The sequence below is a fragment of the Trichechus manatus genome, unplaced genomic scaffold, assembly GCF_000243295.1.
Source record: "Trichechus manatus latirostris isolate Lorelei unplaced genomic scaffold, TriManLat1.0 scaffold00021, whole genome shotgun sequence".
Lineage (NCBI taxonomy): Eukaryota > Metazoa > Chordata > Mammalia > Sirenia > Trichechidae > Trichechus > Trichechus manatus.
The window spans coordinates 20,121,956-20,137,450 of record NW_004443957.1 but is presented as its reverse complement, the minus strand read 5'-3'; the positions used below and the strand labels follow the sequence as shown (position 1 = coordinate 20,137,450).

The window sequence follows — 15,495 nt, the reverse complement described above, 5'->3', positions numbered from 1 at the left end:
GTAATATGTATTTATATACAATGTTGCAGCGCATTAATTTGCTGATGTTATCATTCTCATGCAAACACCCAAAGACAAATAAAGCCTGGATTTATAAAGACACTGATAATGATAATAAAAGGTAATAATAAAGAAAACTTTAGAACAAAAAAAACCAAGGTAGTCGACTTGTATCAAGAACTGACTTACCACGGTGTCACTGGAATGGAGCCCCCATAAGTCAGGGACTACCTGTACTAAATTCCATATTCAGTTTTTGTCCAGAATTTTAACTTAAAAAACTAGGGCTCTATCAACTAACTGAGAATTCTAGGCCTGTGTAAGATTATTGTTTTCTGCTTGCTTCAAAGAGAAATTAACGTAGCACTCACCGTACACTACCAATCATAAGGGTGATGCCAGCAGCCGAGGGCCTAGAGATTTGGCGGATCATGTTGAGCATTCGTTCATTTGCAGGGTCCAACTGGCTGATGATGTCAGGCTGTTTGGTTACTTCAACAACCAGAGCCTCCATAGCTGCCCGGAGAGCAGTGATGCAGGCAGCAGCTTCATGGGATATTTGCAGTCTGATCCTGAAGAAGAAATACAATAAAAAATGAGAGGGATACATACGGAAAAAAATTATTACCTCTCAATTTCACACACAGCAAGTGATGGAATAAATTTTAACTCCTTACCAAGAATCAGTATTTTCAACTACTGGAAGGGCCTCACTTAGGCAAACACAGTATGAAGAATAACTGTATTTTGCACCAACCTCTTAAAATTTACTGCTAACTATTAGCAGGCTTCTTGAACTACTAAGTCTACCAAGCACAATACTGACAACAAGGAGTTTTCAAGGCTTTCAAGAATATGGCTGACAGGCCCTGATGGTTTCACTGAAGAATTCTACCAGACTTTCAGGGAAGAGTTAACACTACTACTGCTAAAGGTATTTCAGAGCACAGAAAAGAATGGAATACTCCCAAACTCATTCTATGAAGCCAGCATAACCCTGACACCAAAACCAGGTAAAGACACCACAGAAAAAGAAAATTACAGACAAATAAGCCTCATGAACATAGATGCAAAAATCCTCAACAAAACTCTAGCCAATAGAATTCAACAACATATCAAAAAAATAATTCACTATGACCAAGTGGGATTCATACCAGGTATGCAAGGATGTGTCAACATTAGAAAAACAATCAATGCAATTAATCCATTACATAAATAAACAAAACACAAGAACCACATGATCTTAGCAACTGACGCAGAAAAGGCATTTGACAAAGTACAATACCCATTCATGAAAAAAACTCTCAGCAAAACAGAATAGAAGGGAAATTCCTCAACATAATTAAGGGCATTTATATAAAGCCCACAGCCAATATCATCCTAAATGCAGAGAGCATGAAAGCATTCCCTTTGAGAACGGGAACCAGACAAGGATGACCTTTATCACCACTCTTTCTCAATACTGTATTAGAGGTCCTAACCAGAGCAAATAGGCTAGAAAAAGAAAGAGCATCCAAACTGGTAAGGAAGAAGTATCCCTATTTGTGGATGATATGATCTTCTACACAGAAAGCCCCAAAGAATTCACAAGAAAACTACTGGAACTAACAGATTTAAGGAAAGTATCAGGGAAACAAGATAAACATACAAAAAACAGTTGGATTCATCTATACCAACAAAAAGAACTTTGAAGAGGAAATCATCAAATCAAGACCATTTACAACAGACCCCAAAAGGATAAAATACTTCGGAATAAATCTAACCATAGATGTAAAACACCTATACAAAGAAAAACTACAAGACACTACCGCAAGAAACCAAAACAGACCTACGTAAGTGGAAAAACATACCTTGCTCACGGATAGAAGACTCAACATTGTGAAAATATCAGTTCTACCCAAAGCGATCTACACATACGGTGCAGTCCCGATCCAAATTCCAACATTTTTTAATGAGATGGAGAAACAAATCACCAACTTTATTTGGAAAGGGAAGAGGCCCGGGGTTTAAGTAAAGCATTACTGAAAAAGAACAAAGTGGGAGGCCTCACACTACCTGATTTTAGAACCTGTTATATGGCCACGGTAGTCAAAACAGGCTGGTACTGGTACAACAACAGATACAAAGACCAATGGAACAGAACTGAGAATCCAGATGTAAATTCATCCACCTATCAGCAGCTGATATTTAACAAAGGTCCAAAGTCTGTTAAATGGGGAAAAGACAGTCCCTTTAACAAATGGTGCTGGCGCAACCAGATATCCCATCCGTAAAAAAATGAAACAAGACCCATACCTCACACCATTCACAAAAACTAACTCACAATGGATCAAAAACCTACATATAAAATCTAAAATGATAAAGATCATGGAAGAAAAAATAGGGACAACGCTAGGAGCCCTAATACATGGCATAAACACAATATGAACCATAAGTAACAATGCACAAGCACCAGAAGAGAGACTAGGTAACTGGGAGCTCCTAAAAATCAAACACTTACGCTCATCAAAAGTCCTCACCAAAACAGTAAAAACAACCTACAGACTGGGATAACATTTTTGGCTACGACAAATCCGATCAGTGTCTAATCTCTAAAATCTACAAAATACTGCAAAACCTCAACAACAAAAAGACAAATAACCCATTTAAAAAATGGCCAAAGGAAATGAAGAGGCACTTCGCCAAACAAGATATTTAGGTGGGTAACAGCCACATGAAGAAATGCTCACGATCATTAGTCATTAGAGAAATGCAGATCAAAACTACAATGAGAGATCATCTCACCCTAACAAGGCTAGCATTAATCCAAAAAACACAAAATAATAAATGCTGGAAAGGTTGTGGACAAACTGGACCACTTACACACTACTGGTGGGAAATGTAAAATGGTATAACTACTTGGAAATCGATTTGGCACTTCCTTAAAAAGCTAGAAATAGAAATACCATATGACCCAGCAATCCCACTCCATGGAATACATCCCAGAGAAATAATAGAGCCTTCACACGAATAGATATATGCACACCCATGTTCACTGTAGCACTGCTCATAATAGCAAAAAGATGGGTAGCAACCTAGGTGCCCATCAACGGACGAATGGACAAATTATAGTATATTCACACAATGGAATACTATGCAATGATAAAGAACAACGATCAATCCAGGAGACACCTGTAACATGGATGAATCCGGACGGCATTATGCTGAGTGAAATTAGTTGCAAACGGACAAACGTTGTATGAGATCACTATTATAAGAACTCAAGAAAAGGTTTAAATACAGAAAAAAAACATTCTTTGATGGTTACGGGGGTAGGGAGGTAGGGAGAGGGGAATTCACCAACTAGATAGTAGACAAAAATTCTCTTAGTTGAAGGAAAGGAAAAAACACAATACAGGGGAAGTCAGCACAACTGGACTAAACCAAAGCTAAGAAGTTTCCTGAATACAACCAAACACTTCGAGGGAAAGAGTAGCAGGGGCGAGGGTCGGGGGACCATGGTTTCAGGGGACATCTAGGTCAACTGGCATAACAAGGCTTATTAAGAAAATGTTCTGCATTTGGTGTGTCTGGGGACTGAAAAGCTAGCAAGCGGCCATCTAAGATGCATCAATTGGTCCCAACCCACCTGGAGCAAAGGAGAATGAAGAACACAAGAGACACAAGGAAAATATTAGCCCAAGAAAACAAAAAGGGCCACATAAACCAGAGACTGCATCATCCTGAGACCAGAAGAACTAGATGGTGCCCAGCTACCACCAATGACTGCCCTGAGAGGGAACACATCAGAGAGTTCCTGATGCAGCAGGAGAAAGGTGGGGTGCAGAACTCAAATTCTAGTAAGAAGACCAGACTTAATGATCTGACTGAGATGGGGAAGAACCCCAGAAGACATGGCTCCCAGACTCTGTTAACCCAAAACTAAAAACATTCCCGAAGCCAACTCTTCAAACAAAATAGACTGGACTATAAGACATAAAATGATACTTGCAAAGTGTGTTCTTCTTAGTTCAAGCAGACGTATGAGACTAAACAGGCAGCTCCTGTCCAGAGGCGAGATTGGAAGGCAGAAAGGGACAGGAGCTGGTTGAATGGACACAGCAAATCCAGGGTGGAAAGGAGGAGCGTGCTGACACATTACAGGGAGAGGAACTAAGGTCACATAACAATGTGTGTATAAATTTTTGTATGACAAACTAACCTGAGCTGTAAACTTTCACTTAAAAGCACAATAAAAAAAATAAACATTAGAAAAAATAGAATATGGCTGAACCTACTAACTGTTCATTAAGTTTATTCCATTTTTGCTAAGTGCTTATTACTATGTGCTTACCACTAGTCTCTAATCAATATGTAGAGTATGTGAACAGTGGTACCTAGGTGCTCATAAAACTCTCATTTCATAGGGTAATAATGATGGTGGGAGATCACATCCCTAAGGTATTTGTTTCTATAGGTATAGTCAATTTAAGAACTTAGTTTACAGTAAACCATACCACCAAGATTTACTTGTCTCCAAGAAAAGAAAATGTTATAAAGCACCTTATTTGTGCCAGCAAACTTTGCCATGTTTGCTTTACAAATTAAATCAGGTTAGCACATGAACGCCATCACATCTCAATTTTAAAAAGGGTTCAGTTTGGAGTTCACATCTGAAAGTCCATACCAGTCATCTACAAGCACAAGCTGCCCATCAGATTGGACTTTCTTGGAGGCGAAGAGTAGCAACTGCAGAGGGGTCACCAAGGTCATGCCTTTAGCAGAGATGGCTCGGGTTCGAATCTGTAGATGGAGAAAGAGGCAAGAGGAAATAGTTGAGATTCCAAATGCCAAAAAAATGCCATATAATGACAATGAAACATACTTTGAAAATTAAAACTCATGTTCCCACTGATTGAAAAGGTAACTTGGGTTTTTAATGTAAACTTCCCTCATTTTTTCTTACCTTTTCACCAAATACAAAGAAGGGACAAGGGTACTTCATGTCCTGGCTGCTAAAGGGACAATTAACAGAAGACTTGTGGATAAGTGCATTACGTCCTTCAGTGGTGAGAATCTTTCTCTTTTCCTTATGATAGCACACATTGGGATATACACCAAAGGCCAGGAGAGAGATAACAACATCCAAATTATTATCTGGTCCAGTGTTAGTAAACACTTGTGTCAGCAAACATTCTGTACGGAGCAATGAGACACAGAGATTAGATAACTGCCTAACCCTCATATTATATTCCAAGTAAACACAATACTAAAATATGCATAAGCTTCGGGTGATTACTTCTAAGCAATCTCCAAAAAAACCAGCTACTCTCAGAATAAGAACTAGACTGATAGAACTACAGTCAAATATTCCATTTTAGTTTTCTCAAATAGTTGCTACTTCTAGAAAAAATGGAGTAACAATCCAAGGGGGCACCCACTGGAAGAGGGCTGATGTTTTTACCCAGACTATACCTTGAGATTTTATCATTTATTGGAAATCATGAAGTGCTAAGAGCATGGGATACATTCTGTTCTAAACAAAGAATGAGTTTAGACAAATGACTCAAACTTGTTTCTTGATTTATAAAATGGAATAATATTATCACATTTATCACACTTATCACAACATCTCAGGATTGTTGTGAAGATTCTAAACCAACAACAACGAAAAAACCAAACCCACTGCTGTCGAGTCGATTCCAACTCATAGCGATCCTATACGACAGAGTAGAACTGCCCCATAGGGTTTCCAAGGCTGTAAATGTTTACGGAAGCAGACCGCCACATCTTTCTCCCATGGAGCAGTTGGTGGGTTTGAACCGTTGACCTTTCAGTTACCAGCTGAATGCTTAACCGTGCGCCACTAGGGCTCCTGTAAAGATTCCTGCACATAAAAAACTGCTTTCTCCTTCCTTTGATTTTGAGAACAGTTAAACTTCAGTTTGCAACAGTGTTTAAAAAGAAAGGGAACAAATAACTTTTATTTAGATCATCTTCCTTTAAAATCTATCATCTTGCCCAACTATCTTGTATCTCTCAACTAAACTAGCCCTGTTTTTGGTAACATGTTCCAGCTCTTAATGTTTTAGAAAATAATTCTGCCTTTTAATCTCGTTTAAGAAGAAAAATACTATAGCTCAACTTTATATCAAGAAATGAAGAGTTGGATCATTGTGTCCGAATCACCTATATCATAAAGTCCTTTGTAATTGTCTGTACACTCAAAGTTTAAATAAAAGCCATTTAAAATGTAAGGTAAAAGAATTTATAATAAGCCTAAAAATGAACATACAGGTAGACTGATGAACCACTTCTTAAACCACTATATGAGGCTCTTCAACCTCAAACTGCTCATTTTACAGGTTCTAAAAGCTAGACCACTGTTCTTCACAAAATAAAAAGAGGTAAATAACACCTTGATCAAAACAGAATAATTCTTAAAACAGCTATTACCTGTGCACTACATTACAACATTACAATTACTTTGCCTTTCAGCATCATACTTTTTGCTTCCTTTATTAAAGACTGAATTCATATGAAAATACTGAAGTCACAATGCTTCAAAGAACTAAGAAATAGCTGGGAACATAGAGAAAGCATCAGGTATAAAGTTTGAAGCTAAAATGTATCATTATCCATTTGCAACTACTATATAAATATCAATTCTGATATACCTGAAAAATGTGAAGACTCTTACCTTCTGGAAATCCAGAATTAATCAGAATCTCTTTGAGCTGAACTTTGGCTTCCCAAGTCATTCTTAGTGTAGCCATATTGAGTCTTTTGTGCTCACAAAAACGTATCTCTGCCTCTTCTCCACCCATTCTAAAATAAATATGCATGATACGGAGTCATTCTCAAAGATCAAGTAACTAGATACAGATTAGAAAACTAGGGATGGTACACCCAAATCTTACAATAACTCTTTGAAGCCCATACCTAGCATCATCCCAGGCCTGGAATACTGATAAAAGGGCCACATGATCAGAAAATCTGTTTCCAGCAAAATTTCGATGGATATAACCCAGTCGCTTTCCTTCACTGATGAAAGGCTCTGGAAAGCAGGTGGCAGCAGAGATGGTACAGACAGCATCTCCCACACTGAAACAAACACAGACAGTTAAATCCAGACTAGATGATCATTTTGTCAGCAACTGGAGCAATACTGTCAATGGTGGGCAGGAGTCTTTTAATTCATTATGATACCGCTTCTGTCAGCACTGAAATTGGCTTGAGACCTCTAAAGCTGCTCTCTCCAGAAGCAGAAAGAGAAAGAAAACAATGAACTCTGATATTATCAGCTGCATATTTACCTTAAACCATGACAAAGTACTATATTTTTCCTTTCATAATCTCTCTTCTTCATATTACCAAATCTCTTAATCTTCAAAACTTTCTGATAAAATATTCCTCTTTTCCTAATGCTATTCTCTTTCGAGGGAGAACTAAACTTACCTACTGGAATGAAATGTACCTCTCGTTTGAGAAATCTGTGCTCTTTCTCCCAGTAAGGTAGGCCCAGAAGTCCATCTACTGGAACTGCTCATTCTTCTCATGTTGGGATTCTTCTCTCGTTAGCTAGATATGCTATTTCTCTCTACTTAAAAATATTTAGTTTTTTCTTCTGAGCCTAGTTTTTTGAATTGGGGTGGGGGTGGCGGTGGGGAAGAAGATTCTGAAGTTATTCTACTATTTAGCTATCAGCGATAAAACAAAGCACTTACTAGAAAATACACCCCATTATCATCATTTTGCCAAAACGAGGCTCAATGGGGAGTTTAGCCAGGATCCGTCCCAGAGGAGTCAACTCATCATTGGCATCTAACGCATCAAGCTCTGTGGGGAGATATTTCTTTGTGAGTAAAAACAGTAATGACTACCCGTTTAACCTAGGCAAAGATGAAACATTTCTTTGTAGATTAAGGTTAGGATAGTGCTCATCATTTGTCAAGGCAACTGCCAACACCACGCCCACAGCCAACAATTCTCTTCACTCAAAAATACAACAAAACAAAACCAATTTCTGGAGCACCTAACATGAAGGTACCAGAAGCAGACCCTGCAAGTTATAATGCTGAATACAGTATAAAACCAATAACAACTATGACAGCAGCATAAGTATATACATGTAAGTCTTAAAAGCATCTTTTGATTTTTAGAGAGAAAAATGAAACTTGGAGAAAAGCCTGAAGTTCACATAACAGGTGAATATCAGATTCATAATTTGAATTCAGATCCAACTGGCTCCAAAGCCCTTATTTTTCTCTATTATGCTATACTGCTAATGTAATACAGCTGATAAGAAAACATTAATAGGTATTCTAAAAGATGTGCATAAAATATTGTGGGTGTCATGAGTAATCGATATTCTGATTTTTAAGTACTGGTTAAGAGATGACACCATGCTTTCGCCTCTTAATTTTTTCCCCCCCAAAGTAAGACTCATGTTATCCCTTCTTCCCTCATGTTGCTCATTACAATACTGACCATACTAAGTATATAAAGCAACACTGGAAGCCTTATTATCACATCCCTGTTGACTATACCTTCTTGATTCATTTGTTAAGTATTACTTGCCAGGACAAGACAGATGGTATAATTAACATTTGTGTTAAGTAGGTCTGTATTTGCAGGTACCTCTGAGAGTGTGCTCTGCTTCAATGACAGCATCCAAAGGTGGAGGTTCAATGGCCTTGGCCAGGAACTGACCAATTCCTCCCAGACGAAGAAGTTTTATGCTCAAAGCAATTTCATGCAATGGTGTTCGGAACATCTCTGGTGTCATGTGGGTTTCAAGTCTAAGAGAAAACAAACATAAAATAACCATCCTTCTTGTGTGTAGACAGATGTTTAGTAAAATCTTTGCAGAGAGATAACCACGGATACAGAGCTGCCCTTCCCTTTTAAAATTCACTACAAAGACACTCTTGACAAGACCCTCTTAACTGCTACAGTAGTAGTGTCTGACCTTACCCTTACAGCTTGATAGCATTTTCAGCTGAGGGACACTTAACCAAAAAACAAAACCCGCTGCTGTCGAGTCAATTCCAACTCATAGGGACCCTACAGGACACAGAAGTGCCTGGTACATTCAAACTGACGACCTTTTGGTTAGCAGCCGAGCTCTTAACCACTAGGCTGAGGAACAGTTAGGAAGATGGATAAATTATCCCAAAATCCTAATGTATGTACCCCCATCTATGGCTTCTTTAGGTCTAGTCTGTTGACAAATGTGTGTTAAAAATGCTAGCAAGATGTTTTGTGGGACAGCCTCCTCTAACCTGACACCAGAAGAAATAGATGGTGCCTGGCTACCACTACCGACCACTCTGACTGGGATCATAACAGAAGGGTCTCAGTTAGAATGGGTTAAAAAACATAGAACAAAATTAAAGAAACAAAAAAAACCACCAGACTTACTGGTCTCAAAGAGACTGGAGGAACCTGAGACTACTGCCCTAAGACAACCTTCTAACTTGAAAATGAAGACACTCAAGGTGGCCAACTTTCAGTCAAATAATAGACAGGGGTATAAAATAAACAGTAACACCCGTGAAGAATGTGCTCCTTAGAATGATCAATAATACGACACCTAAAGGGCAACATTTGCCCAAAACCAAAGATGAGAAGGCAGGGAGGAAGAGGGAAAGCGGACTAATGGAAATGGAGAACCCAGGGAGGAAATGGGGAGAGTGCTGCCACACTGTGGGCATTGCAACCAATGTCACGGAATAATTAGTGAAGAATTACTGATTGGAAAACTAATTTGCTATGTAAACTTTCACCTAAAGCACAATAAAATGTTCAAAAAACAGTTTTGTGGGAGATGGAGGCTAATACAAACATCTCCCCACACCTCTCTTCCTTGACCAGAAATCTTAGTGTCATTGGAAAGGATCTTACAAATTATCTAACCCATCAAAAATTTAATAATAAAAATTATTATTATAACATTAACAGTGATAACAGGTAACATTTCCTAAGAGCTTAATATGTGTCAGACACAGTATTCTAAGTATTTTACATTATTAATTCATTTAATTCTCACACCAATTCTATGAGTTACATATCACCATCTTCCTTTTATAACTAAAGAAACAGAGAGGATAAGAACAAACTCATTTTATAGAAATTCTATAGAATTTTGTAGAATGAGGCTTAACGACTGTAAAAGATTAGGTTCTATAATGTAATAGATACAAATCCAAGTCTTTACATTTCTAATTCAGGCTTATTCCCTACAAACCATTCATAGTGAAGATTCGTGGGAATCATTTACAGGTGATTTCAACACTGCTGGCAGGTCTTAGCCCAGCTTAAATCAGGTTTACATATAAGTACGTATCATATCTGTTTCCCACCCTATAGAAAAAAGAACAAAATCCCCTATTAAAGGTCTATTTATGCTGTTGCTAATATTAATAGGTGATTTTACTGTAAGCTTGTTAAGAGTACAGTACTTATTTCTTCAGTTTAAGGGCCAACCGGAAGTTTAAAAACAACTATGGACCTTCCAAATGTTAACAGCCAGTCTACTGAGTTAATTTCTGATGCTCACATAAACCTACACTGATACAATTAAATGGGAGCCACATTTTACCAGTGTAAAAGCAAATCAAAGTTTCCTTGACACTTCTTCAGCATATTTTATATATCTGGTCACCTAACCTAGTCTGTCCCACATTTTATTGTAATAAACACACACACAAACCCCACTCTACCTTTATTATCATCAACTGGTTAATTCTGATGTGTACCACGTGAACTTCAACATTCAACTAAATACCTATCTTAAACATGTAAGTCAGAGAGATGGACGTTTTTCACCATTAGGTTCCATACACAAACATTCCCAAAAAAGCCATGTAGCGTAAATGAAATTGGACAGGGAATTCAGAGACTTGGATTTCAGTCTCGGCTCTGGTATAGTCTAATTAATGATTAAGTCAGCTAAACCTTCCAAGTTTTAGTTTCATTATCCAAATAAGGCCCACAGGGATGTGATAAGGATCATATCAGGAGATGATGTGATGACACTGAACAAAAGAAATATTCTATCAGTACAAAGGTATCATTATTTTTAACTTAAATTTTCATAAAATAAACCATTCCTCAAGCATCAGTAATCCCAAAATGATAAAGCTATGTGAAGCCAAAATAGTATCTGTATGTTATCCTTCAAAAAAAGTATTAGTTATCAGAAAACTGGAATTAAACACGCCACCGAGTGACAATTTCTGATTTTTCATTCTTATGACACAATTTTACTATCTACATTAAACTTCCTCCAATCATACTTAACTGGAGGCATTTATGTCCTGAGTTAAGTCCATAGCGGGACAGAGAGGGAGAGAGAATGTGTAAAGGGGTTTAAAAAAGAAAAACAACAAACTTCAATCTTTATTCAAGAATTAGTCTTACCTCTCCACCAAAGTTTATTAGTGGTTAGCAGGAGGGAGAGGGGGGATTCAGCAGACTTGGAAAAACTGCACTGAACAAGGGTAGGGTTGCCCAACCGGTTATTGTGTAATAGTTGTCAATGTCGGTAAGTTGTACACTTGTAAAAAGTTGAATTGACAAAAGTTGTGTGATAGATGTATTTACGACGAGGAAAAAAAAACACTAACAGCTGAGGTTGCTTAAGTACAACCAAAAACCTCATGAGATTTGGTTCTCTGGTTTGAAGGTTTAGGGTCATGGTTTCATGGCACACCCCAGTTAAATGGCCTAATAACATGTTTAGTGTTTCTGCTCTACCTCCTACTTCGTTGAGTAGTGCCTGGGTATTAAAAGCTTGCAAGCGGCCACCTGAAGGCACGAGGATTGGTCTCCATTTGCCTGGAGCAACAGAGGAAGGAGAGTCAGGAATAGGAGGAGAATATGGAATGTGTGGCCAATTGCCTCCATGAACAACCACCTCCTATGCCATGAAACCAAAAGAGCTGGATAGTGCCCGGCTACCACTACTGAACATTATGATCTAAGATTCTATAGAAGAATCCTGATCAAAAAGGGTAAAATGCAGAACAGGATTTCAAATTCTCATGGACTCCAGACTTTCTGAAACCATGGAGGTTAGATAAACCCCTGAAACTACTGCCCTGGGGTAACCTTTAAACCAAAAATATTCCCTGAAGTCTTCTTAAAACCAAACAGTAGTCTACTTAACTAGTAAAAGACATCTGCCTTAAACATTACGTTCTTTTAAGAACTATCTATATGGGATCAAAGTGACAACAGCAACTTGAAAGATTAGATAGGAACCTTAGGAGGCAGTGAGTTTATGTTAATGGGGAAGGAACAACTCAGAAAAGGAAGGTGAGGATGGATGTACAACTCAAAGAACACAGTGTCACTGACTTGTACATGTAGAAGCTGTTGAACTGGTGTATGTTTTGTTGTGTATATTCTCAACAGTAGTAATAACAACAACAAAAAGGTTAAAAAATAATAATTAGTCTTACCTCTCAAAACGAGCTCGGCTGCAGAGGTGAAAGCAGAATCCAGGCCGTACACGGCCTGCTCGCCCTTTCCGCTGCTCAAGGTTTGTTTTGGATGCCCATACCGTAGCATAGTTGGTCATGTTGTTGTGAGCAGTAAACAGCTTAACTTTCTGCCTGAATAGGAATGAAGGGTTACTTCTAAAGCCAATACGGACTACCAATAACATCTATTAAGTTTTCAACAAGTAATGGATGCTTTTCAGATAGCCATTCCTACTTCTGATGCCTAATGTGAAGAGCACAAATAAGAATCAGCAATTTGCCTATGCACCCACTCTCCTGTCAACTAAAAGGCAATATAACATACATGTGCCAGTTACCAGCTGGATGACGCAGGCCAAGTTACATAATTTCTCTGTGCCTCATTTTCCTCATCTGAAAATGAGACAATACTGCTACCTATACTTCATAGGTTTTTTATAAACATTAAGTGAATAAATGTAAAGCATTTAAAACAGGACCTGGGACATACGTGTAAGCAAGTGGTAATTAGCTAAGTCATCTTTACTCTCTATTCCCTAAAGGTTATCTGCTAACCTGGAATATGTGCAGCACCTGACACAACACCGCACCTCACCAAGCAGTGCCTGCATGGTCCTTCTGAATGACTAAGCAACCTAAGAATCTTTCAATTTTACATATAAGCAGCTGCTACTGATTGGCATTGGCCCAAAAGAGCTGAATGCTATTCATCATTCCCTAAGGTGGGCACTGGGAAATTTTTCTCAATTCCCAGGATAGACTGAAGAACTATGGACAGAAGACATGGGGCACAAGCTGGCCAGATATAACCAAGTTTGCTGTCCTTTCTGCGTATCAACTACCATATAATTATTTATATACAATGCCTCCCTGTGTATCTGCCAGGATCATTTCACACCAAACACAAAGTCCTTTAATTCTTAAATGAGTGGCCTGCAGTAGGACATCTGTCATGCGCTGAAACATCTGCATGCTATCATATGGCAGTGATCAACAGAAATACCCAATGGGAAATCAGCAGAATACCAGCAGACAGAAACAGTAGGGAAGTCAGAAGTTAGTCACCTTCTATCATGATAACTGATTTGTTGTGATCAACAGAATTACTCAGAATTATTAATTAGCTCATAATCTGGTATATACAGATGCACTATAATTTTGAAGGTGTAAGAAATAAGGTGTTTTTGATTGTGTCAACTGGTATCTAAGGTAAGAAGTTTCTAGTTGGTAAGACAACACTCAAAAGATTTATTCTAGGCAACAGGTTCCCTGGGAACTTACTTGCAGGAATCAATGACATAAACAACATCATTTATAGTAATGCTTGTCTCGGCAATATTTGTGGACAAAATAACCTGTGAAGAAATGACACAAGAAAAACTGAAATTTAGAAAATATTCCTATTATGTACTTGAAAGGACTGATTTGCTTATGCAACAAATGACAAAAGAATTACAGAAGCCTTAAACAATCACTCATACAGAACTGGATAATAAAAAACCTACTAAGCTCAGGGAAAGATGACTCCTTTTTTCCTTCTCAATATAGATGAGCTTTCCCTCCTCAACTTTTTTGGTTGCTTTTGACGAGCTGTAACATTTGTTGAGTATCTACGTCACTTCCCACCCCTCAATAGTAATGGTTAATAGTTACCTTGGTTACTCCCACTGGTACTGGATCAAACACTTTGCGCTGTTCCTCTCGGGGAATCTGAGAATGCAGAGGGAGAATCTGATACCGATGGCTCCCTAAAATACAGAAAGGTTAAGGACTAAAAATAGGATACTGGTTTAAAAATCACTCTTCATTATGTACATTTTACTGAGAAAATAGAGACAACACTAAATTTTCTGTATTTTCACACGTTGGCTATGGTACAAGGAAAATTATTATTTCCACTCTCAAATATGTGAGAATTCAAAGACTCATACCAAAATGTGCATTCATTTCCAAATGCTTCTGCATAGTATAAATGAGATTCCAGCCAGGCAGAAAAACCAACACAGCTCCAGGAACATTAAGAGTCTCGATGTACTTAAGCAGAGCCTCGATGAGTTCAAAAGGAGTTTCTTTTTCATTCAACTGAGCCATGCTCATCCTTGTTTCTGGACCATATTCATCACCACAGATCAGGTTGCAATTTGCCTGCAAAAAGTATGGAGCTAGGTCATGAGATAACTCTTCTAGATGTAGCCTTAATGTTCAAATGACACCTAACGTCCTTATTAATTACAGCAGATTTATCATATACTGATACACAGAATGTAATTTCTGAAGACGTAGAACCTACTGCACAATTTATACTTAGTTTTTCTAATATGAACTATACCTATATTTAACATATAAATAATTAAATCTGAATTATTATTTTATGAAGTTGCTGTCAAGTAGACATGGATTCATGCTGACCTTATGTACAACAGAACAAGATGTTGCCCAATCTGATCATCAGCATGTTGAAGTCTAGCGCTGTAGCTATTGTGCCGATCTATCTTGCTGAGGGTCTTTCTTGCCCTCGTTGTCCCTCTACTTCACGAAACATAATGTCCGCTGGTAACTGATCCCACCTGATGGCACGTCCACAGCAAGTGAGTTGGACAATATTCTGTTGTAATTCATAAGATTTTTACTGGCTAATTTTCAGAAGGGGATCACCAGGCCTTTCTTTCTACTCTATTTTAGCCTACAAGTTTATTTTATTTTATTGTACTTCAGGTGAAGGCTTACAGAACAAATAGTTTCTCATGAAACAGCAGTACACATGTTGTTTTATGACACTGGTTAACAACCCAACATATTAACCCTCTAAATTCTCAACCTTTTTTTTTTTGGTAAAAATACACATAGCCAAAGAGACATCGTTTCAAAAATTTCTACATACACAGTTCAGTGACATTGACTATGCTCTTCCAATTATGCTGTTATTCTCACTTAAGGTGAAGGCTTACAGAACAAAATAGTTTCTCATTTAACAGTTACTACAAATGTTGCCCTATGACAATGGTTAACAATCTCACAACACATCAAC

General features: G+C 38.0%; 1 protein-coding gene across 2 annotated transcripts in view; it reads right to left on the bottom strand.

The window, feature by feature from the left end:
- DHX9 (DExH-box helicase 9) overlaps nt 1-15,495 on the bottom strand; it is a 69,946-nt gene that overhangs the window by 8,512 nt on the left and 45,939 nt on the right. For both annotated transcript variants that reach the window (XM_023728114.1, XM_023728115.1), the window contains 11 exons: nt 14,399-14,612; nt 14,121-14,215; nt 13,749-13,822; nt 12,447-12,599; nt 8,620-8,780; nt 7,707-7,818; nt 6,922-7,083; nt 6,680-6,807; nt 4,946-5,175; nt 4,667-4,782; nt 372-572 (listed from right to left, as the gene is read on the bottom strand). In XM_023728114.1, the coding sequence (XP_023583882.1) occupies nt 372-572; nt 4,667-4,782; nt 4,946-5,175; nt 6,680-6,807; nt 6,922-7,083; nt 7,707-7,818; nt 8,620-8,780; nt 12,447-12,599; nt 13,749-13,822; nt 14,121-14,215; nt 14,399-14,612 (1,646 nt within the window). The remainder of the gene's footprint in view (nt 1-371; nt 573-4,666; nt 4,783-4,945; nt 5,176-6,679; nt 6,808-6,921; nt 7,084-7,706; nt 7,819-8,619; nt 8,781-12,446; nt 12,600-13,748; nt 13,823-14,120; nt 14,216-14,398; nt 14,613-15,495) is intronic.